Genomic DNA, 27,612 nt, shown 5'->3' with positions numbered 1-27,612 from the left:
CTGTGGCTTGAATTTAAATAACTCCCCCAAGGGATTAGGGGAGGCAGGGACAGCATCAAGACAGCTGATTGGCTAAACCTGAGCCACGTGGTACAGAGACGTTATCAACTTCTGATGCCAGGACCCCAGACTTCCTGGCTTCATGGTGATTGGGTGCCGTGGGGAGCCGGGTCCCAGCTCTGTGAGGTGGCCTTGAGGAGGGATGGAGGAAGGGAGGGAGGGAAGAGGCAGGCTTGGGGAAGAATGAAGGGCGGGAGCCCTGGGAGAGGGGAGCACGAAGAACCTCCACTTCCCAAGTGAGTGTGGGGCACCAGCCAAGACCAGCCCATCTGCCACACTTAAGTAAGGCCAGAGAGTGCCCACTGTGAGGACTGACCCCTCCTTCCCTTCCTCCAGTGAGTTAGCAGCCAGCTTGCCAAAGGAATGGTGTGGGTGACTTATTTTGGAGACAAAGGGCAGGGGGTGGTGGAGAAGACTGCACTGCTCTGCACCTGGTCCCCAGAGGAACAGACGCCCAAGAGGCCGAGAGGAAGGAGTCAGCTGGGATGTGCTGAGGCCAGAAAACCAGTCCATACTAGAGAAGGGAGCTGTGGGCCTCGCTGGATGGAGGCTCGGACTGGTTCCTGACTGAGGTTCTGAGTGGAATCTGTCATTCTGGGAGGCAGGGGGTGACCTGGGGCTTGCAGACCTCTGCCCACCTAAGAAGAAAAAAGTGAACCATCATCAGCAGTTTTCTATCAGAATCCAAGCCTCAGCCAGTGCAGGTTGTTTGGCTTTATTTGAAAGAACAAACCAACGTCTTTTGAGTGCTAACACAGAGGTGGCTCCTTGCTGTCACCTGACAGTCAGAAGCCACCCAGCATTCAGGCAGGTCACACCTTGAGGGGCTCACAGTACAGTGTCACACCCTGGGCAGCACACTGGCCCAGGATGGCCACATGGTAATACACTCCTCACTGCACAAATCTCCCTTTGAAAAATAAAAAAGAAAAAGAAATCAAACAATCATCAAGTCAGAGAAGAATTATTTTGCTCCTTCAGAGAAGAGGGTACACACTTGGTAGCTGAGGCCGGCTCCTTCTGGCCTCTCACAGTGGGGTGGAGGCCAGGACTCCTCAGGATGGTGTGACCATAGCCAGGACACGGCCAGTGGCCTCCTTCTCCACTGAGGATGGAAGGGATCCATCCCAACGCCCACAGGTGGGGGCGAAGCACTGGGAGCCCAGCCTGTCATCAGCATCCCCGAGGCCCCCGCAGACGAAGATGCAAATAGCTCCAGGCCCACGCGGCTCCCAGCCTGCTGACGAAGGTGGCTTGCTCTCGTTTCTTCTTTTTACTTTTTTAAAGGGAGCAGATTTCAGAGTAAGAGCTGGCAGTTCGGGGAACTTTTTCCTGCTTTCCAAACAACCATGACGATAATAGAGACCCTCTCCCAGCAGTTTCCACTGATTTGAAGGGGATGGGGAGGATGGAGCCTTCCTCTGAAATGAGTGGCCCTCGGGCCCAGTCAGAGGACGTCTGGGAGGAAGAGACCCTGTGCTCACACCTGAGGAGCCGGGACTCCCCTCAGCTCCTCGCTGGCCTGAGGCTCCTCAGACAAACAGAATGGCATCTCCCCATCCCCAGCTCTTCAGAGGCACCCCCCACACTTGAGCGCCTGGAGATCACTGGGTAGCCCCGAAGGCTGAACCCTTTGATTTGGAGAAAACCACTGCTGCCAGAGGTACAGGAGCAGCTCCAGAGCGGTGGACATCACAGCAGAGCAGGAGAGGGTAAACTGTGATGGAGCCTAAGAGGAGGAAACTCAGGAGTGGGGATTTCTGCTTGCGGGGCTGAGCCTCAGGACAGAGCCTGGTGCAGCTGAACCACCAAAGGGCAGGGCACACAGATCACACTTTGTTCTGAGGCCTGCCCTTCTTACACAGACAGGTATTTAGGCAAGATTTTAGACCTCCAACCCTGCATCAAGCCCCCTACCTAGTAAAAATTCTGAGAAGCATTTCCGTTGCCCCAGGACCCTTGAGGACTTCATCCCTAGGGTCCAGCCCTGGCCTCCCCAGCCCAGCACAATTAGGGGTCCGGTGGTCCTAGCCATGCCAAGCCGCAGAAGACAAGGACAAAGGGCTGTGAGTGCCCAGAAGCTTTGCCTCCTTGGAGGGCCTGGCTCCAGCCTCATCAGGTACTGCCTCAGTGGACAGACAGACACACAGTATCCTCACGAGGGAGGCTGGAGTCCAGAGACAGACGGAGCGGGGGCTGATGGGAGGTGCTGGGTGCGGTGTCCATTCCCCAGAGGAGGAGGTGGTAACTGGCAGGGAGGGGCCGGCAGGCCTGTCATCTCACCAGGCCCCCCTGGGCGGCTCAGCAGGGCGAGTTCCAGCAGAGAGGGCCATGTGGGAAGCTCAGGTTCAGCCTGTTTCCTTGGCAACCGGTCTTTTCCAAACCCGAGGCTGGTGAGGATCTGCGTGGTGGGAGCCTGCAGACCTGCAGGGAAGCGGCTGTGCCAGCCTGTGGGTGGGGCGTGACTGGAGGCGGGCCAGCGCGCCACCCCAGGTAGCGGAGGGACAGGTGGTGCCTGGGAGGCAGAGGCTGGGTTCCAGCAGGAGGGACCCGCTCAGTCCAGTTGGGGGCACTTTGTTTTAACATTCATCTTTATTCCACTTTGAAGCAATCACAGAAACTTCAGTGTCGGAATTGCAGCCCTGAGGAGCTCTATGGTTTTTCATGCTTCCTTTCCCATCACACATTTTTTTCTCTGAGCAGTGTTAACCGGATTTACTGAGGAGAACAGCCCGATTTAGAGAGATTTCTGAATAGGTTTCCATTCCAAAGGAGGGCAAGGCTGGCCCAGAGATGCTTCAGAGGCAGGGCTGGAGGAGGCTGGCCGTGAGGGCCAGCGGGAGCAGCAGCAGGAGTAGGGAGACCCTGGAGGCCGCGGTCACTGAGGGATTAAACACAGACAGTAAAGGGCCTTGAAGTGCCAGGAGCTGTGTTTGTGGCCCATTGCCAGTCATGTGCAGGACTAGACGGAGTGTATTTTTGTGTACTAAATTCACTCCAGGCTCCCTCTTGCTACCCTATTATAATTTTTCTTTCCCCTGGTTTCTTTACATATTCATTTCTTTCAAAATTACACTACATGTATATTTATGCAGTTGCCTGAATCCTCTTTGGATGATTATTTTTAACATTTATATTCATTATCCAGGTCTGTCTGGATTCCACAGCCAGTGTTTCTGCTATAACTGAAGACCCTCTCAGGGCACTTCATCTTGATCGTTTGCAAAGATGCAGAGCGCCCTTTGGTTCACTCAAGGTTTGGGGAGAAAGGCTTGGGAGGATGCCCAGGGATTGTGCCCACTCTTCTGTGGGGTGTGACCCTGCCAGCCCGCCCTACCTGTGCCTGAGCACTGCTGAGACAGCATCCCTTCCAGAGCCACCACGTAGTCGGGGCCCAGCCAGCTACGATATGTCGTCTTTTCTCCCACAGGTACCACCCGGATGGTGGCATCCTTGAAAAGCAGGTCTTGGCCATGATAGCTGGAGGAGTCGAACATTTTGAACCCATTCTTATTGTGGTCATCTCCAAAGAGGTCCTGGAAGCACACAGCAGATCAGCTTTGCACCTGGGCTTACAAATGGTCACCTGGGTATCACTTGCCATTAATTGCTTTATGCACCAAGGAGCAAGGACAGTCAGGTGCCAAGACTCTGCTTTAAAATCATCGACTCAATGACCTCTGTCACCAAAGCTGATGTGGAATAAGAGATGACCAGAGCCACCACAGTAAGACAGCCATCCAGAAACATCACACCAAACTAGCTCTTGGATATTGAAGCCTGAGCCTTCACAGGAAGAAAACTCAGAAATGAGAGAGGATGTGGGTGAGACTACTGAGGGGTCTGCTAAGTCTGCTCAGCATTTCTCATCCTTTTCTACCAGGCTTTCTCACTCTTTTTTATGGGTATCCTTTATCCCCAACCAAAATGATTTCATAAGAGAGCCATTCCTTCTGATACCAGTACTAAGAAAGTACTAGGTAAGTTGAATATCCTTTACTAACCCACCCTCCTCACACTCAAGAAGTTCTTGAGGAGCTGTTCTCTTCCCTGTTGAGGGTTCTCAGGGTGAGTGTGCTATGGCTCCTGCCCTGAGACAGTCAGTAAAAAGGCCAGAAGGGATGTGAGAAATGAGGAATACAATACAGGACATCAGAAGAGCATGGACAAATGCCCACTTCAGCCTTCAAATACTGGTCAAAGGGGAAAGAAAGAGTAAGGTGGCTATTGATCTTTTGGGGGTACTCATGGATCCTCGTGAGGATCTGATGAAAGCTCTCAGCCTTCTCCCCAGAAAAGTGCACATCCATACAGGGCTCTTCCCCCACATCACTTCAGAGGGTTTCGGGAACCTTGGGGAAGCCCACAGACCCAGAGTTAAGAACTTCTGAGACAGAGGGATTCCATAGGAAAGATGAGATTAAACATCATTTCCAAGGTTAGGAACTGGCCTGGAGGGTTAGCTGGCTCTGCAAGTCTGTGGTGCTTATGGAAGGAGGGAAATGAGGTCAATTTCAGTCTATATCAGGTTGGGGGTGTGTAGAGGGGAAGGTTTGGAACCTGGGGCAGTCTTGTCCTATGGCCTGTGTTCAAATTTCAGATGTGTTTTGAAAGTTAATTTGTTGATTGACTGGAAGTAGGGCATGACAGGAAGACAGGAGTCTGACCTGACTCCTGAGGAAATGGGAAGTCTGAGGCTGCTATTCACTGAAGTGGGGAAGATGGAGGGAAAAAGAGGAGTCCAACTTTGACTTGTTCAGGTCAAGACGCCTGTTAGAAATGGAAATGTCTAATAGGCAGCTGCCAAAGATGTACGTTTGAGATTAAAGGGTGAGACTGAAGCAGGGTTGAGGATGTACACTTAGCAGTCATCACTATACGGATGGTAGTTAACGATGGGGCTGGATGAGATCAATAGGGGTATAGGTGCGACAGAGAAGACGGCTTAGGATGAAGCCTGGGGTGCTCCAGTGGTTACCAGCCAGGGAAATGAGGAAGAGCCAGCAAAGGGGATGGAGGGGAGGCTGGGGAGGTGGCGGGACAGCCAGGCAGGCATGGGGGAAACTGCATTCAGGAGGGCGGTGAACTTCAGGAAGAGGGAGCTGCAGCCAGTGCTGCTGAGAGGCCAGGGAGACATGGACTGAGCAACAGCCACGGGATGTAAGCACGGGCCAGTGAGACCTCGACCAAGGCAGTCTCAGCACCTGGAGGGGCCTATCTGGAATAGTCTCCATCCTTAAGAGAGGTCAGGAAAGGAGGAATTGATGATTCCAGACTAGAGATGGCTCTTTGAAGGAATTCTGCTATAAAAGGGAGTGGGGTTACGGTTATAAGGGGATGTGAGACCAAAAGAAGGTTCACTTGTTTTTACAGGATGGTAGAAGTAATAGCCGGAGAAGGCAATGGCACCCCACTCCAGTACTCTTGCTTGGAAAATCCCATGGACGGAGGAGCCTGGTAGGCTGCAGTCCATGGGGTCGCTAAGAGTCGGACACGACTGAGCGACTTCACTTTCACTTTTCACTTTCATGCATTGGAGAAGGAAATGGCAACCCACTCCAGTGTTCTTGCCTGGAGAATCCCAGGGACGGGGGAGCCTGGTGGGCTGCCGTCTATGGGGTCGCACAGAGTTGGACACGACTGAAGCGACTTAGCAGCAGCAGCAGCAGAAGTAATAGCAGGTTTGTATGTTGGTGGGAATGGTCTGGCTGAGAAGGGAAAATTAATGATACAGGAGACAGAGGGGACAGTGCTTGGAGGGATGGCCTTGACTAAGTGACATTCACAGAATTTCTGAAAAATTCCCTAGAATTTCCTCAGTTTCTCCTGAAGTCTGCTCCAGGTAGACTGAGGTGACTGAGGGGCTTGGCTCGCCTCTGTCACCATCCCCACCCCGCAAACCACCCAGCGGGGCAGCTCCTGCCCTCGCTCACCTGGGCCTTGTCCAGCAGTCCATACACAGTGAAGATGTTGGTGTCTGGACGGACCATGACAGCATGGGATGGTATCTGTGCCAGGTTGCAGGCTGCAAACTGGGTCACCTCAGCCCGGGCCCCATTGGGACACAGCAGCTCGTAGTCCTCTGACATGAGCTCAGCAGCCCAGGGCTCAGAACTGTGGCCTGAAGGGATGAAGCAGAGTGGGGGAGAGGATAGACAGACTGCTCTCCTCAGGGACCCCAAGTCCTTGACTGGGGAGAGGTGGTGATATCTGGCCAGCTCCCCAACCCTCTCCACTCTTCAACTGCTCTGCTCTATCTATAACCAGAATGAGAGAACCCAGCTGGGCTTATAATGTTATTTGTAGGGAATAAGAAGCATGTACTATGTAGCAATGAACTATATAATCACTCCCGTTTTACAGGTGGAGGAACAGGCTCTTAATCACTCTTAGGCAAAGAACTCCATCTTTGTGTCATAGGTCTCAGGCTTGAGGGTACGATGGACTCTCCCCTAACAGCTGAAATTCTCAAGCCAGACGGAATAAAACATCACGTGTTGTTGATCTATAAGAGGCAATTTCAAATGCCCCTTCTTGCAAAGAATCTCATCAGGTACGCTAGAATGGGACCCAGGAATCTGCATTTTAAACCAGTAACTCAGTAATTCTGATGCAAGTGCCTGGTCCAAAGGCTTCCTGACAAACACTACTTTCGGGAATCACATTATTTTGTGCCTTTGTATATTCACTTAGTATACACTGCCTTTCTATCTCCAGGAGGAACTCCAGGTGGGTCCTTGAGTAGAGATAAAAAAATTTGAGTGGCTCTGGGAAGTGGGTGCCTCTCCGCAGGTGAACCTCACAAGGGCCCTGTCTCCTCCCTGAACCCCCAGCCCAGGACACAGAGGGCACAGGCTGGGCCCAGGCAGGGCTCACTGCTCCCTCCTTCGGGGGGATGACCCCCAGTGCTGTTGGTGGGTGGTTGGCAGGTGAGCTGGAACCCTTCCAGCTCTGTTGAGGCAACTGGTTTTCAGCCTTAGTGACTTTCCATAGGCATGGTGGAATCTGAGTTTTGAAATACTGATTGATGTTTTTTCCCTGCATATCTTGTTTTCCCTTCACCAATCTCCACCTCCCCTTCAGGCCTTCTGCCTTTCTGCCCTGAGTTCCTGGGAAGAGATGTGTTAGGAGAGAGTGGAGAAGACTTAGCTTCCAGTGTTTGGGGTTGCAAAGCCTGGGGTGTAGGCAGGGCGTACAGAAAACACAAACAAAAAATGTTGAAGGGAAATAGTTTCCAGTCTTCAAAATGCAAAATCCATTTCTCTCTCCTTCCCCAAGGAGGGAGAACAGAACAGGGCAGGGGAGTCAGGTACAGGCCTGCAACCCAGTAGAACTTCAGGTGGGGGCCTGGGGCCCCGAAGAAGAGTTCCTGGCCTCTTCTCCTCAGTGGAGCCCAGGAAGGCGACTCCAGAGAAAAACACCACCTCATGATGTGAATGGGGGGCGTGCCTTGCCTCACGCACCCTGGGGCTGCGGTGACCTCCCTGCGCACGGCACTGACGCGCTCGGGAACAAACACAAGCTGCTAATGTGAACTGAAGACCCTGGGGCGAGCGGTCCCTGCCACCCAACCCACACACCTTGGTGCCATGTAAACGCCCTGGACAGGGTTTCTCCAAACGGACTGAGTGGCTACCATTTTGGTAGAATGGGAATTTGGCTTCCAGAGACATAGACTGTCAGGTGGCCTGTGCACTTGGACATGTAGCCCGAGGCCTGTTCTTACTGTTTGGCCCTCGGGCTCCTGGGCTCCCCAAGGGGCAGAGCCTTCTAGACTCAGTCTTTCCCTGGGCCACTTGGCCTGCAGTGCCAGGAACATCTGGTGCTGGATTCTGCGGGAGATGGGGAAGAGCCCTACCAGTCTGGCCCTGTCATGTCCCAGGGCCGACACATACCATTTGTATTGTCAAAGACCGTCGTGTGCTTGACGAAGGCAACGTCCCCTGCATTCTCAACCAGGCACCTGCCACACAAGAAGTCAAGACAGTTATTGGCAGGAGGTCCCATCCTGGCCCCTGGCCCCAGGACCCCTCCCCTGCCGCCCGGCCCCAGCCCACCGGGTACCTGAAGGCGCCACTGTAGCCATAGTACCTCTCCTGGCTGTTGCCCACACACTTGTTGCGGCCTTGCTCATCCCCCACGCAGAGTGCACACAGTGAGGAGGGGTAGTTTTGGGGGTTGTTCACAGGCACACAGCTGGCACTGAAGAACTCACTCACCGCTGGGGCAGAGGAAGAGGGCTATGTTGAGGGACCATGGCAGAGAGGGTGACTGCTCCCCCACCGATCTGCCCCCCTTGCCTGGTGCTATGGCTCCAGGCCACCCATTTGCTCCTGCCCATCCAGCTCAGAGTGGCACGTCCCCTCCTGTAAGGATCACGGGGATGGGGGAATGCAAAGATTGTCTAAATAAGAGAACCCACCTTCCCTTGAACTCCCTCAGGGACAGGGAACTCACTACCTCATAAACTCTTCTGTTGCAGTCAGAGCAACTGCCCAGCTGTCTGGGAGTGGGAGCAGCCAGTCCTAACACCTTACATGTGCTTGTGTGGGTGGTTAGAAAAAAGGTGTGTTATTTTCCTCCAACGTGCCAGCCGGGACAGAGGTGCGTGTTCAGCCAGCTTCCTCCTGCCTTCCTCGCACCATGAATGTGCATGATTTAACACCCAGGGAGGGCCCTGCCTATGGCATATGGTAGGTGCTGGGTAAACGTGTCTTTTTCAGCACTTATATAGATGGCTGGCCACTTCCCAACAAGGTCCCCCAGATGCCCAGTAACTGGACTAGACAGCCTGTGAGCCAGGACAGTGTGAGCCAGGCCTTGAGCAATGCACTTGGCCTGCTCCCCGCCCCACTGAAAATATTCCACTCTGAGTAAGTGGGTAGGGGTACCCTCCACAGAACCAGACACCATTGTCCTGGGTGTGGCCAAGAATATTCCCTAACCTTCCCGAGAGCAAGGGGCACGTCAAAGAGGAAGAGGAAATCTCTCTGGGGTTGCCTTCTCTGGGGTCCTGCTGGGAGAGGACCTCAACCCTCAGAACTGGCCCTGACCCCAGTGAACCCCCAAGAAGAGCTTGCACGTGTGTGTGTCTGTAGGGGGCAGTACCTGTGAGGACGTCGCAGTCCCTGGGCCGGATGAAGCCCCTCTGCACAAGGGTGCCCACAGGGATGTCCCAGCCCGCGGGGCTGCCGAAGCCTGGGTGGCAGGAGCGCTTGCCCCGCAGCTCATCCAGGGTGAAGGCATAGGAGCTGTTCCGCTTCACCACAGCCACCACGAAGTACGAGTTACTCCTGTCCTCCGCTGGGGAAGGGACACCAGTGAGGCCCTTCGTCTGTGCTTAGTGGCCTCAGCTGAGCAGGAGCCAGGCCAGAGCCTGCAATCTGTTCCCTCCAGTTGCTTTGACCTCAGAGCAGTGGCTCTGGCCCCATGCACTGCTCCCCTGGCTGCCCAGGCTCAACAGCGCCCAGGCCAAGAGCCAGGCGGGTGTTCAGAGAGCGTTTCTGGCAGCGAGACCTGTGCGTGTCCCCTCATTGCTGAGGGACAGCCTGTGGGGCTCCACTTTTCAGCAGCTCCAACTGCTGAAACCAGAAGAATTTCTTTCTTTCCTTACACTCAGGTGGTATTTTTCTCACCTTCTGGGAGAAAAGTGGAGGCATAGCTGAGGTTGCAGATGCGCTTTCCCTAAGATGAGAGAGTTCTCATGTCCAAGTGGAGTGGACCTGAGGTCAGTAGACCTAGGGACAGAGCACCTGGGCCCCGGCCATTGAAAAGGTGTTCATGAGCTGACAGGAAGGTGGGTCCCAGGGCCACCTGCCATGAGCCACATGGTCTGGATGGAAGAGGCTGAGGAGGCTTTCTAGTTCAGACCCTGGCAAATTACTCAGCCTGTTTTTGTACAGCCTGGGATGCAAGCTAAAAATAATTTTTATATTTTTAAAGTGTTGTTTAAAAAAAGAACATGCAGCACAGTCTGTATGTGGCCTTCAGAGCCTGAAGTGTTTACTCTCTGACCCTTCACAGAAAGTTCACTAAAGCCTGCCAGGCTTCCAGTGACTGGGTGGGTACACTGTTCCTGGGGCCAGAGTGGTTTTCCTGTGACAGACAGCAACTGGGAGAAAGACTTTTTTAGAGAAGTTTTTGTAAAAAAAAAAAATCAACCACCTCCCCACTGGGGCCAGTGGGCTGGCACCTGCACTCACGGGTATAGTGCTCCCCGGCTGCTGGGACCAGCCCATATGTCTTCCCTGCTGTGTAAATGTCCTCGCCCTTTAGGGTCACAGCATCAATCTGCCCAGCCTGCAGAGGGGACAGAAAGAGTGGTCAAGCTGAGGTGGGTCCCCAGACAGCTCTGGGTGTCAGGATCTGACAGAGGTGCCAAAGCTGGGTCTCTCAGGAACTCTGGCCTCAGGCTCCCTTCCCCTGGGAACCCTATCCTGTCCCATCTGCCCCTTCCTCTCCTTGTAAGGATGCTTGGAGGACCAGAGGCCTGAAACCGTCCAGCATCAGCACTCCCATTCATGGGTGTCTTTTAATCTTGCAGCACATGTTTTCTGAGGGTCTCCTGTTGCCAGACCCTGTTCTGAGCAGAACCTAGCACAGCACCTGCTCTTGCACTCCATGTGGGTCTCCCCATGGCTCCCCAGCCTCAGGGACCTGGGCATTGTACTGCACCCCCAGAACCTGGCCAAGGACTGGCACACAGCAGGAGCGCTTTACATGCTTCTCAAATGTGCCTGTGAATGGGTGAACGAGCCGGGTCTGCAAAGAAGACAGTCTCAGGGTCTACGGGAGGAGGCTCCAGGGTGGAAGGATAGAGCCCTGCCTCAGGAGTAGCCCAGGTCCGTCCCCCCTCAGAAGCCTCTAGAGCCCTCCGGTCACCTGTGCCCCATCCCCACTTGTCCATTCTGAAGCCTCTGGACAGGTGGCTCCTCAGACCCTGCAAAGAGATTAGCTGATAATCAAGCCAAAAGGAAGAGGTGGTCCAGGGAGAGAGGGGACATCGGCACCCCAGGAAGGTGCCCCCCATGGTCCAGAGCTGAGGCTTGAAGTTATGATGACAGAATAAAGGCAGTGATGTTGATATTCTGAGCCTAGTGGGGCATCTCTGGGGCACCCCTTCCCTCCCATTTAGACCTTCTACACATTGCGATGCTGAGGAGGAACCCAGACCCTAAACCACAGCCCAGGGGCCAGGCCAGCTGAGCCCTGCTTGCCTGGGTCACTGTGGTCAGGCAGGAAATGGATATTAGAGCTACACTGGACATCATCTCTGAGAGCCTTAGAAGTTAGAACTGAGGATCTCTGAGCCTTTTTCTGGGGTTTTCAGGACCCCCCTAATGCCAGCCCTTTCCTCCCGTGGTCCTCTGTGAGCTCAGATGAAGAGAGGAATTATTCCTGGAGAGAGCTTAAGCTCCCTGCAGCTCTGCCTGGTCTGGGCCCCCTGCAACCAGCCACTCCTCCACAGGACAGCCTGCCCGCGACTTGGAAAAGAAGAGTCCCAACCCCTGAATCTCCCTTCCTTGATTCCAGCTGGCCTCTCCTCCCTCAGTGCCATACCAGGCTCCAGGCAACCTCTGGGGAGAGAGGCTCCCCCACCCTTGACGTGGGTGTCCTGGAGCAAGTTACCTCCTCAGCCTCCCCTAGACTCAGTCTCCACTTCTGATAGTAGTCATACCCACCCCACAAGTGTCGTCATAAGGATTAACTGAGATCACCCACATGAAGGCTTAGCACAGTGCGGGGTACGTGAGAAGTGAGTGCTTATGAGATTGTTAGTGTCATGATCCTGGCCCCATGTCATTCCTGCTCGCTTGCCTCTTTTCAAGTCAATGTGCTGCTTGGCCGGGGCAGGGTGGACACCCCAGGGCATGTGACTTGGTCTGCACTTGAGGACCACCTTGAAAAGAGCTCCTCACCATCAGGCCCCACTCTGATGGGGTTGGGGCCTGAAGTTGATCTTAAAAAAAACAGGAAGGAAGCAGTCCAGGAGCAGAGGAGACCCCTGTGACCTCAGTAGGACCTCAGCCCTGACTGCAGGGCCATGGGACTGCTTCCCATTCCTGGCCTCAGTCTCCAGTCATAGAAGCAAAGCAGGACAGAGCTGAATGGGTCTCAAGACCAGGGTCAGGTGGCAGGCATATTAATGAATGCTTAATCAATTTAATGGGCCACGATAAGCTTAAAAAAAATGAGACTAGGATAGAATACACAGAAACTATTAGCATACATTGTACTTAGTAAAGGTGAACACTGTTTGGTTTCATACCTCTCTACAGGGGATATATATTTTTACAGGTTTATTTCTGAAAGAAAACTTTTTTGTGTGCTAGACTGTGATGTAAAATGTATTTCTGATTGCATTGAAGTTTAATAAATGATGACCCAATGCCACCCATCGATGTGCACAAGAGGAAACTGAGACTCAGAAAGGGAAAAGGACTTGACCAAGGCCACAGGGTCATTAGTGCCAAGCTGGGCCAGTCCCATGGTCCTTCTGCTCCTGGCCCACCTGCTTAGCAGGGAGGAGTCTCTGAGGCTCCCCCAAGGGAAATAGCCCCCTTCTCCCTGCCTTTCCCCTACCCCTCGCCAAGGGGTGGTGGCTGCTTCCTGTGGCAACTTCCTCCTCCCCTCTCTCTGTGGAATTGTCATAGGAGACTTTCTTCTACTCAGGCTGCCCTGTATCCTCCAGACCAAGTAGGCAGAGGGAGGGCCAGTAAGGACCATCCCAGGCACTGCCACTGCCTGCCCACCTGGGTGGATCTGCCCTCTGGACCCAGCTCCCACCTGGATTCGTTCCATGCACTGCTGGGGGGACTCGGCTGACACACACTGGATCTCTGGCTTGAGCCTCTGCCGGCTGAAGGCCACAGCCATGTCTCCACACTTCTGGATCTCAGGCGTGGACAGCACACACCAGCGCAGGTAATGGGGCAGTCCTGTGTGGGTGTGAGCATGTGATCACACTGGCCTGCATCAGGGGCTGGCCCTAAGCAGGAAGAGCCTAGAATCAGACCCAAGAGAAATTCTGGCTCTTTCTTTCCATGGTTAGCTATAAAGGTAAGTTATTTCTCCATCTGATCCTGTTTTCTTACCCAGAAAGGAGAGGACAGAATCCCTTTTGTGGGGCTGTGAGAAGCCTTGAGGCACAGCATCTCTCTGGCTGTAGGTGGTGGATACATGGGGGTGGGGGCTAGAGGCATGAAGTCATTGGTAGACTACTGTAAGGGTCCAGATGAGAAACAGCGCCAGAACCAGGGCCATGGCCACATGGTGAGGAGGAGGAGTGAGGCACTGTGGGAAAATAGGGGCATTGTGGGAGGAGTGAGGCACTGTGGGAGGATGGGGGCATTGTGGGAGGATGGGGGCATTGTGGAGGAGTGAGGCACTGTGGGAGGATGGGGGCATTGTGGGAGGAGTGAGGCACTGTGGGAGGATGGGGGCATTATGGGAGGAGTGAGGCACTGTGGGAGGATGAGGGCATTGTGGGAGGATGGGGACATTGTGGCAGGAGTGAGGCACTGTGGGAGGATGGGGGCACTGTGGGAGGATGGGGGCATTGTGGGAGGATGGGGGCATTGTGGGAGGAGTAAGCCACTGTGGAGGGAGAAAGACAGGACTTGACAAATACTGGGTGGAGGGGCAGAGACCCTTCAAGACAGACCCTGGGGTTCTGGATCCCACCCCCCAGAGCAGGTAGGGTTTCCAGGGTACAGTGCTGCCATTTGACTCCAGAGATGCTTCTTCCCCAACCATGAGAGGCAGGGAGGTGGAAGAAACAGGTTCCCATTGAGGCCAAGAAGCACACACACCTCCTGGGGTGTGTGTCCTCCTGTGGCCACCTCTCCAGCAAGCCTGACCACACCCATAGTCAGGCTGGGGCCAGCAGGAGAAGAGAAAGGTAGACTTACGGTTGGGGTCACAGAGGAGACCCTTCATGGCATGCAGGTATTCGCGGCCCAGCCATGCCTCATAGGTCTGTGTGGCGATGGGCACCAGCTCGGAGGTGGCGTCTTTAAATAGCAGGTTCTTCTGGCCATAGGCCTCAGAGCTGAACATGTGGAAGCTGCTACCCTCATGGCTGAACAGACGCTGTGTGTCAAGGGGCAGGGGTGGGGGCTGATGATGTACTGTGGGGAGAATCCTTTCTTCCTAGTTCAGCTCCCGCTTCCTTCTTCCTGTGCCTGCAGGCCAGGCACCCACTCTGAGGACTGCATGAGCTTTCTCCTTCCCTTGCGCTCCCCAGTGCATTCTGCCTTTTCACACTCAGCTGACTGAACACATGGCTTAAGGCTCAGGTGTGCAATGGTACTGAGCACAAGCAGTGGGGCCGAATTCGGTGGCAGGATGAACAAAACTAACCAAAGCTGGTGCGGCCTGTGGGCAGAAACTTGCTGCTGTTCTACGCAGCGGTATCAGTAAAACATTATACACCACATTTAATTAATGGTGTACTTTGACATTTATTTGTTTAGTCATTTTGTTTACTTGCTTGTATGTTCTGCCTCTGGGTCCTGCCCCTGCTCTGGCTGGTGCAGCCCCGGGATGGCTCTGAGCTCCCACCCTGGTGAAAGATGAGAAGGTCCTGCCACCCCAAGAAGCTGTGTGGGGTGCCCTGAACTCACCTGGCCTTCATTGAGCAGCCGGAAGATGAGGCCTCCATCTGTGTCGGCCCGGACCACCACGGCGTGAGCTGGTACCCGAGCCAAGTGGCATTGCCTCCATTCGGTGACATCAGCCCTGGTGCCATCCTGGCACAGCAGCTCAAAGTCCTGTGACAGCAGTGCCTGGCCCCAGGAGGGCAGGGTTTTCCCTGGGAAGATGGGAATCCTGTCATGAGCCAACTCCTGTCCTGGGTGGGGTTTGGTGAGGACATCGGGGAGGACCCTTGGGAGGGGGCCTGGGGAGAGCCTAGGGTGTCACAGACCACAGACACACAGTGAAAAGCGACCCTTACAGGAAGTGAGAACCAAAACCACACCAAGAAGTGAGAACCCAGAATCATACCAGGAGGTGAGAACCGGAACTCAGAATGAAGAGGAGCTTGGTGGCTGCACTGTACAAAATCAGGTGTCTCTATAGACTGTGTCTATTTACTTACATTTTAAATTTGTCACCAATTTCTAATAAAAAGGATTTGAGATATCTGATAATAAAATAACACATATAAACAGAACTGCTTATTAAAGACAAAAAGAATAAGAAAGTAAGAGAAACCGAGGATGAGAGAGAAATATATCGGGAGTTCACCACCACCATCTGGCACTAAATTTAGTTCCGAGCATAGGGCAATGGTGGAAACAAACCCCGACAAAATTTTCCAGAACCATGGCCCAGATAGAAGAGGGCAAATTCTCAAAGCTTCCCCCACCACTCCAACTATTAATATTTTGGTATTTTTCCTCCATGTTCTTTTTTCTATTCTATCCTCTAACCATTTTAAATATGGTTAAAGCCATACATGGTAAGCAATTTTACATCCTATATTTTTTTCACTTATTTAAAAATATTTTTCCACATTACTGGAAGCTTTCCATAAAACTCCTTTATAAGACTGAATATCAACACCAAACAGGAATATTAATAAGACTAATTTTAAGGATTGTAACTCATGCAATAAAATATACCACAGAGGGCCCTACATAACAATATTTTAATGACTTTTAAATTTTAAAATGAGGATAAACCGTTGCTAGATAATAGGAGGGGAAAAGATACTTTGTGTGATCACAAACACTCTATTCACTCCAAAGCTATTTAAAAACGAACCAAAAAACCAAGAAAGTAATAGTTTGTAAAACTCCATAAAGGTCATTTTTAATGACTGCATGATAATTTATAGCACTCTCAACAATTACTCAGTGTCATTCTCTCTCCACTCCTCAACTTTCCTCTATTTTTAAACTGCTACAAAACCTTTGTAATAGAATTCTGGGGGATCGCTTGGCCTTCCCCTGAGACAAATGCATCATTTAGGTATTTCAATCTGCCACTCCCGTTTTCCTTCACTAGGGACAATTAAAGCCATATTACTTCACTACTTTGCACATTTATGTCAATACCACTCTTTTGCTCTTATCAGTCTTTTTGCAATCTTTAAAGACAACTCTTTAAATAATTACTTTCTTAGATTTCCTTAGATTATCATCAAAATTTTAAATGATTATAACCCAATACATCCCTAATGCCAGGCTTCAGCAATACGTGAACTGTGAACTTCCAGATGTTCAAGCTGGTTTTAGAAAAGGCAGAGGAACCAGAGATCAAATTGCCAACATCTGCTGGATCATAGAAAAAGGAAGAGAGTTCCAGAAAAACATCTATTTCTGCTTTATTGACTATGCCAAAGCCTTTGACTGTGTGGATCACAATAAACTGTGGAAAATTCTGAAAGAGATGGGAATACCAGACCACCTGACCTGCCTCTTGAGAAACCTGTATGCAGGTCAGGAACCAACAGTTAGAACTGGATATGGAACAACAGACTGGTTCCAAATAGGAAAAGGAGTACATCAAGGCTGTATATTGTCATCCTGCTTATTTAACTTACATGTAGAGTACACCATGAGAAATGCTGGGCTGGAGGAAGCACAAGCTGGAATCAAGATTGCTGGGAGAAATATCAGTAACCTCAGATACGCAGATGACACCACCCTTATGGCAGAAAGTGAAGAGAACTAATGAGTCTTTTGATGAAAGTGAACGAGGAGAGTGAAAAAGTTGGCTTAAAGCTCAACATTCAGAAAACTAAGATCATGGCATCTGGTCCCATCACTTCATGGGAAATAGATGGGGAAACAATGGAAACAGTGTCAGACTTTATTTTTTTGGGCTCCAAAATCACTGCAGATGGTGATTGCAGCCATGAAATTAAGACGCTTACTCCTTGGAAAAAAGTTATGACCAACCTAGATAGCATATTGAAAGGCAGAGACGTTACTTTGCCAACAAAGGTCCGTCTAGTCAAGGCTATGGTTTTCCCTGTGATCATGTATGGATGCGAGAGCTGGACTGTGAAGAAGGCTGAGAGCCGAAGAATTGATGCTTTTGAACTGTGGTGTTGGAGAAGACTCTTGAGAGTCCCTTGGACTGCAAGGAGATCCAACCAGTCCATTCTGGAGGAGATCAGCCCTGGGATTTCTTTGGAAGGAATGATGCTAAAGCTGAAACTCCAGTACTTTGGTCACCTCATGGGAAGATTTGACTGATTGTAAAAGACTCTGATGCTGGGAGGGATTGAGGGCAGGAGGAGAAGGGGACGACAGAGGATGAGATGGCTGGATGGCATCACTGACTCGATGGACGTGAGTCTGAGTGAACTCCAGGAGTTGGTGATGGACAGGGAGGCCTGGCATGCTGCAATTCATGGGGTCGCAAAGAGTCGGACACAACTGAGTGACTGAACTGAACTTAACTGAACGCAGAGGTTTATAAACTTTTTTTCTTTCAAAAGCAGAACCCAATCTTCACAAGGAAAATGAACCCACGGCCAGATATGTATCAGAGCAGGCAGAGTGGCTCCTCAGCCCCCCTGTGCGCAGAGCAGTTTAAGCTCCACTGGTGAGACCCAGCTCTTCCTTTCCGTCAGGGAGGATTACGGGGCCTGAAACCCAATGCTGGGGGCCAGCCCCTCCACTCACCATCTGTGTTCTCCAGCACTGTGCTGTGCTTCACAAAGGCCACGTCCCCGGCCCCTTCTGCCAGGCACCTGCACAGGTGGAAGCAATGAGGCAGGCTGGGGTCCAGCTGCCATCCTCCGCCTCGGGAGGTCTGGCCTGGGCTGTGCTGGGTGGGCTCTCGGCGGGCATGGGTTTCACAGTCATGCAGCCCGGGTTCCAGTTCCCCAGTCTGTGTGGCTGTGTGGCTTTGGCAAATTGTGGAACCTTCCTAACCTCTATTGCCTCTAAAGTAGGGATGAGAAAGCAGCTCCCCTAGAGAGAGATCCTTTATAATCCATGTAGATTCTGTGCAGCTGAGCTTGGGGCCTGAAAGGAGCGGGTGCTCATAGGGCAGCTGCTTTATCGGCAGCCTTAACGCTCAGGATGTTTTGAAGATGACTCTGTCCTAAGGCAGGGGATTGGGCTAGACCTTCTCAAGCCACATCAACAACCCTGTGTGGAAGGGCCCAGGACTTTGTGGATCCTCCATCTGTCACTGCCCAGTGAAGGAGGCAGGTCAGGGCCCCTGGGCAAAGGGGCTGCCCAGGTCCCTACAGTCAGCAAACAAGCCGGGACTGGACTGGGGCATGTGTCCAGGAGAGGCAGGGTGGGTGAGTCTCTGACTTGGAGGACCAAGAACCATTTCTCCTCTGTGCCCCAAACTTCATTTCCCCTATTACACCCTAGGGTGTAAACACTGGGGTTCCAGATGGAAACACTGTAACCAGAGAGAAAGAACCAGGAGACTTCCATGCCAGCCCCCACCAGGCATATTTCCTTTTTTGTGGACAGATGGAAGGGCCCCACAAGCAGTTAAGAGACTCCTGTCTCCATGGAGCACTGATTTAAAGGGCCAGCCTGAATAGGAGCAAAGAGAGGCCAGCCCTGAGTTCACGCCTTGGGGTCCCTGCCACACTGCCCCACTCCAGCATCCTCCCTGCTGGTCCCAGACACCAGAATGGGGATCTGGGAGCAGCAAAGGGCCATTTTTGCCATTTTCTTCTCTCTGAGCCCTTACTTCTCTAAATATACCAAACATGTTGATTTTATGAGTAAATCCTGTCTGGCATATTCTGGTTTGAGGTTTTTAAACCAACCAGGCACATGAACTATAAAAAGCGTGCTTTGATGAGAGGCAGCTGACATCACCACTCCCCTAGGGGCCCATTCAATGACGAGGTGTGTTTTCCCAGTGCTTGTGGCCCCACCCCAGCCCCTCTCACCGGAAGGCCCCGCTGTAGTCGTAGTATCTCTCCAGGGGGCTCTTGTCACACACTCCTTCCCCAGTGGAGTCGCCCCGGCAGAGGCGACAGAGGGACTCTGAGTAACTGGTCTCTCCTGCCCCCGGGACACAGCTGCCCCCAAAATAGTCACTGACAGCTGTGGGAGAAGACAGAGGGGGGTCAATCACACAGCGTCAGACCCCCACCCCATCCTCCAGGGAGGGCTCGGGCCACTCAGGCTGTAGTCAGGAAGGCTAGACTCTGCAGACTCCAGTCTGAGCAGACCTGGGGAACTGGATCCGTTCAGGAGGCCTGGTTGGTGAAGAGGGTCGGGATCTGCAGGATTTGGGGGCCTCTTCAAGCACCCGGGCCCCAAGTCCACCCTCTTGGCAAATATTTATCCTGTGCCCAGCTACACCCTAGTGCCATGCAGGGTGAGCAAACGCTGGTACTACACTGGGCCAGTTGCATCGTGCTTGGCTAAACCAAGCTCTTCCAAGGTGGGTTCCTTTCTCAGTCTTTCTGCGTCCTCACAGGGCAGTAGATATTTAATAAATGTGCCAAGTGGCTGGTAAACCTCCCACCCCTGGTCACTGTTTGAGAGGACATGGCTTCTAGGTTCTTATGCATGAGGCTCTGTGGGGGCAGAGTATCTGTGTATGTGTGTTGATGGCAGAGGTAGCACGCATGTGTGTAGTCTATGGGTTTGTGTGTGTACACCACTGTGAGAAGCCCACTGGGAGGTATGAAAGTTGAGCTCATAGTAACAGCAGCTCCCAGCAGCGAGCGCACATCCTGTGCATACTGCAAAGGCACTGTGTGCAGGATCTCAGTCCTCCAAACCACAGCATTGTAGTAAGTCTTAACCTCCCCATTTTGCAGGGGAGAAGAGTGAAGTTCATTGTGTAATCTTTCTGAGGGCAGGCCATGCTGAGCCAATGTTTTCACTCATGTGTTCCCACAGAAAAGTCTGGGCTTTGAAAGACGACATGACATGCTCTCCCAGGTGCAGACAAACCAGGAGGCAGCCTGCTCAGGGATACAGGGTTTGGGGACACCCGAAACTCTGAGGTGTGCTATAGTCCCAAGAAGGAAGTTTGATAATAATGTAGTTGTGACGTGTTGGAGGCCACCTCAGATTGACACAGCACAATGGCCAGTGGCTGACTGGGAAAAGAAGCCCAAAGCATGAGAACCAGGGCTCTGGGCTCCCGGCCAGGCCCCCCGGGAACCCCCGCCCTCACCCAACTCTCAGGGACACATTTCGTCTGCAGGACAACCCTATTCTCACCACCTGTGAATCAATGTGGGGCTCTGATTAGCTACTTGTGAGCTTCCTGGGTACAAGCCTCGTCTGAGTCCTGAAAAAATACAGCTTCTGACCCTGTGAAGCTGATGGCACATTTATGGAAATAGCAACCATGTCTGCCGCAGATGGAAGGCTCTCCTGGGCGATTCACCGTCTCCTACGAGGTGGGCTTTGTGGGCCTCTTGTGGGCCCTGTGCTTGGCTGTGCTGTGGAAGCCTGGACGAGGGCCCAGTGCCTGGAGGAGCCGACCAACCAGGAATGTAAGTGGTGCAACACCAGGCCGGCCAGCAGGAGAGAAGGGAGTGGTGTCACTGACCAGGTGTCCCGAAGGCCCAGAGGAGTGGGGACTGTGCTGCTCCTTAAAGGGTGCCGTGAAGGTGAGCCTGGGGCGAGGGTATCCTATGAGGGGAAATGCAGAGCCCTTGCAGGAGAAGCCTCTGGCGGCCTAGCCCTCACCTCTGAGCACGTCACAGCCCATCACCGAGAGGCGGCCGCTCTCTACCAGGTAGCCCACGGGCACGTTCCAGCCCACCGTCCGGTTGATGCCCGTGTGGCAGGACTTCATGCCTTTCAGGGTGTTGATGGTCACCTGGGAGCCCCTCTTGACCACAGCTACGGCATAATAGGAGGTACCAATCTCTAGAAGGAGGGGAGAGGAGAGTAGTGAGGGTGGCAAGGGAGAAGCTGCAAAAGAGGCTGGGACCCTGCCCGGGAGGGCGGAGGGGGAAGGGTGCGTGTGGATGTGCTCACGCATGCATGTGCACCGTTCTAGTACTGAGACAGCAAGTGGGTGCAATGCACATGTCATCACAAGACCCCACCCCCGCCAGCCTCAGGTGGTACCTATTATCCTGAGATGGTAATTCATGCATTAATTTCCCCCTTTTCCTTCCCAAGCCAGCTGGCACTACATTTGCACACATCAAGGGAGCTCTGCAGCCAGACCAAAAACAGCAGTAGCCTGTAAGTCTTTTGTTTTCCAAAAGTATAGGCCCTTAGGAGAACCTAAAGGAACAGAGGGAATGGTGTCCTCTTATGGGAATAAGGGTGGTTGCGAGGAGCAGAGGGAGCAGGGCAGGGGCTTCCCCCAGATTAGAAAAAGTGATTTCTCAGTGCTGGGCCGGGGGTGGGAGGATAGAAAGACTGGAAGAGAAACACTAGCAATGTGGTCCCAAATCACTCAAGTGAGTTATCCCAAATAGCCACAGTGAGCCGCCTAAGATGGGCCTGGTGTGCATCCTTGTGTAGCCCCCAACCCAGCACAGGGTCTCACTTGGTCACCTGATGACTGTCAGATGAATAGGGTGCATGTGGGCAGGCAAGGGTCTAAGCCTTGCAAAAGAGTCCCCTGGACCAAATGTTGCCCGGAAGAGGCTATTCAGACAAGACAGGGATGACTCCTCTATGGGGTCCGACGACCAGGGAGCATCCCAGCACACACACACAGACACACACACAGCTGCCCGGGGCGGCGAGATGCCCATGATCAGAATGAAGTTAAGTTCGAGAAAACCAAGCTGGTGTAATTTCCTGCACACCTGAGGCTGGCCTGTGCCAATCTAAGTAGCCCCATCGGGTTTCACCCCCTGACTCCCCAGTGTGGCCATCCTTTCTAGCTCCTGGAATGCACCAAGCTCTTTCCTCTCTGGGCCTTTCTCAGAGCTCACATCTCCAGAGAAGCCCTTCCGCTGCTCTATGTCAGCAGGTCGCCCATCGCCCTTATCTTCTCCTGCATGGCCGTTACTGTGCTCACAGCACCCAGCACATCTGTAACTGAAGCATTTGGTGTTTATTTACCATGTGACTCCTGCTCTGTGAGGGCAGGAACGGGCTCTCTTGTTTACTAGTCTATGCTCATGACTGGTTGGAGGTGCTCAATTGACATGTTGAATTAATTAAAAGAAGAGCTGTGTCTGGGGCCCACGAGGCAGGGCTGTTTCTGGCCATTGAGTGGAAAGGCTGGCTGGTTTGCAGGGCTGGACCATGTCCTGTGTCCCCTGACAGTTATCAAGTGACCAAGTAAGACCCTGTGCTGGGTACCAGGCACCGGGGCTATACAAGGATGCGGACCAGGCCTGCCTCAGGGGACTCGTTGTGCTGAGGACAAAAAAGACAGACAGAGGGGACAGGACCTTGTGGAGTGAGTGAGTGCTCTGAAAAACAGGAAGGAGAGGCCTTTGCAGCGGTGGGAGGGCCCAGGGGAGCTCCTTGGTGGGGACAGCTGAGCTGGGCTTGGAGAGACTAGAGGCACTGGACAGGTGGGGAGGGGATCCAACCAGCAGCTGAGCCAGAGGCAGGTGTGGTGTGAGCGCAGGACCCACATTCCCAACTGCACCCACATGTCAGGGGCACACAGACCCGCTCACTGAATCCACGTGACAAGGCAGGGATCACTGTCCTGATGTTATGGTCCGGAGGAGGGCGTGTGGAGGGTGTCAGGGGTCACAGAAGATGACGGCAAGGACAGAACCCTGGTCTTCATGGTCTGTTGGGCTCTGCAGATCCTGGTCACCACTTCCTGTCCGGCCCGTCCCCACTGCCTGCTGTATCTCACAGAGGTCACTGGGATGCAGGCAGCTGGGCCTCACTGATGCCGTCTTCACCTGGCTATCATGCCCAGCCTTATACCAGGTGTGGGGCAGCCCCTCAGTAAGAGCTGATGGGTGAAAAGGGGCTTCTGGGCTCCCCATGAGGAAGAACAAACTCAGGTCAGCCCTGTGTGTTTCTGGCACCCCCGGGTCTCAGGGGCAGGACACTCTGGGGACAGGACCACTGACCAGCTCGGGGGCTATGGAGTCGGGCCAAGTCCAGCAATGACACACCGCTGAGAGACCTCCTCTCTCCTGCCACCCTTCCCACTTGCCCTCTGACCTTGATCGTACACCTCGCCCACCACAGGCTTCAGGCCGTGCTCCTTCCCCGCCTGGTAAATGGCTCCTCCATCCAGAGTGATGGCATCAGCCTCCTGGGCCTGCTGGGAACATGTGGGTCAGTGCAGCCTGGCCCCAGGGCTGCTCAGCCAGGAGTTTGGGGATGCCCACCAGCCTGCCCTCGAATAGCCCTGGGGGTGCACACAGTCCTTCCATCTGGCCCAGGAGCCCCATCCTGGCTCAGCCTTGCAGGCCCCTCCTTGCCAGGGCCCAGGGGTCTCCCCTCATCAGGACCAAGGGCTCGCCTTATTTTTCTAATTATATTATTTTTAATTTTATTGGACTCTGGTGGCTCAGATGGTTAAGAAGCTGCCTGCAATGGGGAGACCTGGGTTCGATCCCTGGGTTAGGAAGATCCCCTAGAGAAGGGTATGGCAACCTGCTCCAGTATTCTTGCCTGGAGAGTCTCATGGACAGAGGAGCCTGGAGGGCTACGACTGAGCGACTAAGCACTATAATAGAAACACATAGCTAAAAATAAGCACAAAATGAAAATCAGTGAAAAGTGAGTGTCCCTCACTTTCTTGTTTCTCCACCCCTTGTCTCTACCGCTAACCTGTTTCCCGGGTTTTCTCTCTAAGATGCAGGTTGAATCCTACAGATGCTCTCTTCAGTTCAGTGTATTCCTTTTCGTTTTAAAAAACACAAATGGGGTCATGATAGAATGATGATTCAACATAATTGCTTTCCACTCTTATGGTGGATCCAAGCCCTGGCCACATGGACTCTGACTGGATTCGCTCTGGGGGCATATCCAGGCTTGAACTGGAGGGAAGATCCAAGTGCCCTGTTCCTTTCCCCAGTGCCTCCCTCCACACCTTGTCCTGTACTAAAGTCCTGCCTCTTAACTGTCAGCACTAGTTAGCAGACCTCCCACCACTCAGGAAATCTCTCCCACTCCCCACGCACCCACCCAGGACTGTCCCAGAAAAGAAACAAGCCCTGTTCTAGAAAAGTCCAGGGAGGAGGGAGAAACTGCTGTGGGCCACTGAGTTGTCTGTTGTACGGGCTCCCCTGGCTGGGGCAGGTCGTGTCCCCCATGTAGAAGGGCTCTGTGTAAGGAAACTCTGCCTCTCAGACACCTTTCCCCACCAGTGCCTGAGCAGGGCCCTCCCGGGGCCTCCCAGTGCCTGGCCTGCCCCTCCTCGGCAGGAAACAGGCTGGCCCTTGTTACCAGGGAAACTCAGGCGATCCTATCGCCCAGCCCTGGCAGGGGGACTTGGGAACCTTTCCCGGTGAATGAAGCTCTTGTGTGCTTCCTCCTGAGTCACAGCCCTCTTGTCTGGGCAGAACGGAAGGGAGAGGACTCACCGTGATGAGCTGGACACAGTGGTCAGCGGAGGTGCCCTGGACACACAGGACAGAGGGCTGGATGCCTGCTTGCTGGAAGGCCTTGCTCATGTCACTGCACTTCTGCTGCTCTGGGTCTGAGATGGTGCACCACCGCACCTCCATCCCGCCAAGCACTGGGGATGGGCAGAACAGTGAGGCCAGGTCCCTGCAGCCCCAGCCCACTCTGGGACCCTTCAGCACAAATAGCCATTCCTCGCCACAGCCCTGCCCTCCCACTGTGGGGTGCTAGGGCACAAAGAGGTGTGGCAGCCCAGGAAAGGGCTGGGCTCACCTGTAAAGCCATGTGTGGGCCATGCATTCCCTGCATTTGCCCGGGGGCAGACATCTGGCCCTTTGCATTGGCCAGGGAAGGTCTCCCAGTGTAGCAGCCAGGTTTTCCTCCCCCACCCCTCCCCGGCCTGGAGCACAGCCTGGTGGATGGAAGGAGCACCGGCTGGTTCCTGCGCTTCTTGAGACTTTGTGTCCTCTAGCAAGAGAGTGCTGGACTGGGTCCTCACCCTCAGCAGTGTCCCTGGGCCCCCATCATAAACTGGGACCTGAGACCAGGAAATGGTTGTGGCTGCCCCCTGAGGAGACTTGTGCCCCTTGGAGCATCGGTGGTTACATCCACGCAGACCCACCCTCTGTGGGCAAAGCTCCAGGCCCCTGACAAGAGGAGGGAGGGGAGTCAGCAGGTTGGCCTCAAGTTCCTCTTCCTCCAGCTGGTGGCTTCAGGCAACTTATTTGACCTCTCTGAGCCTGTTTTATTGTCTGAGAAAGCAGATGAGGGCAATACCTTTTGCGCTAGAAAGTAAACCTCTGTAGAGAGTCAGGATACAGGGTCCTCAGTTGACTTCCACTTAGGCTCCTCCTCTGGTGGGGACCCTCTTGGGTCCTGGGATCTGACCAGGTCAGAGTTCCAGAGAGCCCCCAGTCTAGGGGCCCAGCAGGGAGCCTCCTCCACTAATCACCCTCCCAGCCAGGCCTGCCCTGAGGTTTTGGGTCCATTTCCACCAGGCAAGGACCCTCCCACGGCAGTCTGTGCTTCCCATCCCTACTCCAAGGGTCAAGACTGCAGATTCCTCCAGTCTCCCTTTTGCCTCTCTTGGCCTCCCCCAGCTCCGCCCCAGGGATGTAGAACTGCTCTCCCCTCTCCAGTGCTCCAAACCTGCACCCTGGTAGATCTGGCAACTGCTGGCCCTGACCGGAGTGGCAGGTCCATTTTCTGTACTGATGGTCAGAGCAGTGGCTTAAAGCCATCCTTTCACCAGCCTCTGCCCGCGATCCCTGCAGGCAGCCGGGCAGCTCCCCGGAGGTCCCACCTCAAGTCTCAGCGTCAGGGATCCTGACTCCTTTGGGAGTGGACTGCCAAAGGAGAAGACCCTGCCTGCACCCCCTCCTCTGTCCATGCTGGGCACCCTGGAGCGGCCTCCAGGGCAGTATCTCTCGCCTCCCCTCCAGTCTCTGAGAGTCTTCTCCCGCCTCCCTCCGGAAAAAGTAGAGCCTCTCTGGCTCCTAGACGCTCCCTGGGCTTCCTAGGCATCGAGAGCATTCACTCTCCGGACCTCTCCGCATTCCAGGACTCTCGCCTCCATGCCTCTGCCGGCGCCTCTCTTGGCTACCTTCGCTTTTTCAATGCCCAGCTCAATGCCGCTTCCTCCAAGAAGCCCTCCAGACATCCTGGTCTGCTCGGGTCAGTGCTAGTACCCTCCTCTGTCGTCCTTCGCGCCTTTCCTAATCTCCCCTCTTTCCTGGGAAACAAAGTTCAGGACACACTTTTCAGCCCGCGAGACCCTCCTGTGGCTGGGGGTGGGGGTTGTGGCTGGAGAACCCAGGACCCGCGCCCCAGCTCCCTCTCCCAGGGCCGGGCGGCGGGGTCTCACCAGTGCGCAGAGTCACGAAGAGCCACAGAGCCACGCTGGAACCCCGCATGGCGCAGCTAGCTGGGGCTGGGCTGGGCGCGGATTTTGTCTACTTCTAGGTCCCAGAGGGTCAGCAGCAGCGGGGCTTTCTTCCTCCTTCCTCTCTGGCACTGGCCTTCAGCTCCTTATGAGCGGCCGGGGCGTGCTTTGGTGGCGTCCACGCCTCTAGCGTGCACCCGCCCACCCTCGACTGGACACCTGGGCTGACCTGGGTGGCCCTGCCCTTCCCTCTGGTGCCCCCTGCTGGAGCCTCTGCAGGTGCGCAGTGGGTGGTGGAGTCGTCTCTCAAGTCTCTTGATCCCCGTGCTCCTAGGCCTGGACAAGCACACATAGCTGTTTCTGAGAGTCAGGTAACTGCTGTCTAGGGCTTGATTCCCCGAGCTGACCGGTGTTTCTGGGCTCTCTCCCTTTAACAGTCTGCCCCTTATTCCAGAACATCCCTCTCTTGTCCTAGAAAGATCCCCAATAGCTTATTCCACTGGAAAGGGGAAAGTTCAGGTTTGGAAAGATGAAGAGGTCAGAATCCTAGGGCATGAGCTGGAAGGCAGGAAGCTCAAAAGCAATGGAATTCATTCACCAGCATCTCTTCAAACACAGGTTTGTACAGAGAATGTGGGGCTACAGACATGACCTCAAGTTGACGCGGTCCTGGCTGGGGAGAAACTGGCGGTGGGGGGATCTCCCTGCCTCTTCTTGGATCTGGAGCAGGTAAGTGACTTGCCCTGGGTCACACATTCAGACAGTGACAGTGCTGGAACTGGAGCCCAGGTCTCCGGCAGAGCCTGGCCCATTCCATCATGCTTTGGTGGATGGGAAGGAGAGTAAAGACGGGGAAGAAGAGGAAGCAGAAAAGACAAAGACGGGGATGAGAGGAGGAAGAGAGTGAAGAAGGTGAGGGACAAAAGAGTGGGTTGTCTGTCTGTCTAGGCCAGTGGTTCTCAAAGTGTGGTCCCCAAATCAACAGCAGCAGCATCACTTGGGAACCTGTTAGCTATGCAGATTCTCAGGCCCACATCCAACTCACTGAATCAAAAACTCTAGGGGTAGACAATCAACAATCTATGTTTTAGATTCTGGTGCACAGCAGGGTTTAAGAAGCACTGCTCTCAGTAGACTGGAATTGTAGTTCTCCATGTATACTGACGGCATGAGGAACGGAAAAATGGTTACTCAGTGATC

General features: G+C 53.7%; 1 protein-coding gene across 2 annotated transcripts; it reads right to left on the bottom strand.

Annotated features, from left to right (window-relative positions):
• Positions 1-759: 759 nt before the first annotated feature.
• Positions 760-26,663, bottom strand: MELTF (melanotransferrin). Of its 2 annotated transcripts, none has more exons than XM_086320503.1 (16): positions 26,395-26,663; positions 24,491-24,645; positions 23,121-23,220; positions 20,706-20,888; positions 18,941-19,097; positions 17,700-17,767; positions 14,685-14,872; positions 13,971-14,151; positions 12,847-12,998; positions 10,263-10,359; positions 9,169-9,363; positions 8,125-8,281; positions 7,956-8,023; positions 5,994-6,181; positions 3,398-3,596; positions 760-2,941 (listed from the first exon to the last, which is right to left on the bottom strand). In XM_086320503.1, exons 1-16 carry the CDS (start codon positions 26,441-26,443, stop codon positions 2,859-2,861), a joined length of 2,220 nt encoding a protein of 739 aa, XP_086176629.1. In that variant the 5' UTR covers positions 26,444-26,663; the 3' UTR covers positions 760-2,858. The 2 variants fall into 2 exon arrangements, with proteins under 2 accessions (XP_086176629.1, XP_086176639.1); XM_086320513.1 differs by having other exon boundaries at positions 8,152-8,281; positions 26,395-26,600.
• Positions 26,664-27,612: the final 949 nt, after the last annotated feature.

The sequence above is a fragment of the Bos grunniens genome, chromosome 1 (assembly GCF_055505025.1).
Source record: "Bos grunniens cultivar Pamir isolate PY7600 chromosome 1, Bosgru_T2T1.0, whole genome shotgun sequence".
Classification (NCBI taxonomy): domain Eukaryota; kingdom Metazoa; phylum Chordata; class Mammalia; order Artiodactyla; family Bovidae; genus Bos; species Bos grunniens.
This window is presented reverse-complemented; position numbering and strand designations above follow the sequence as displayed.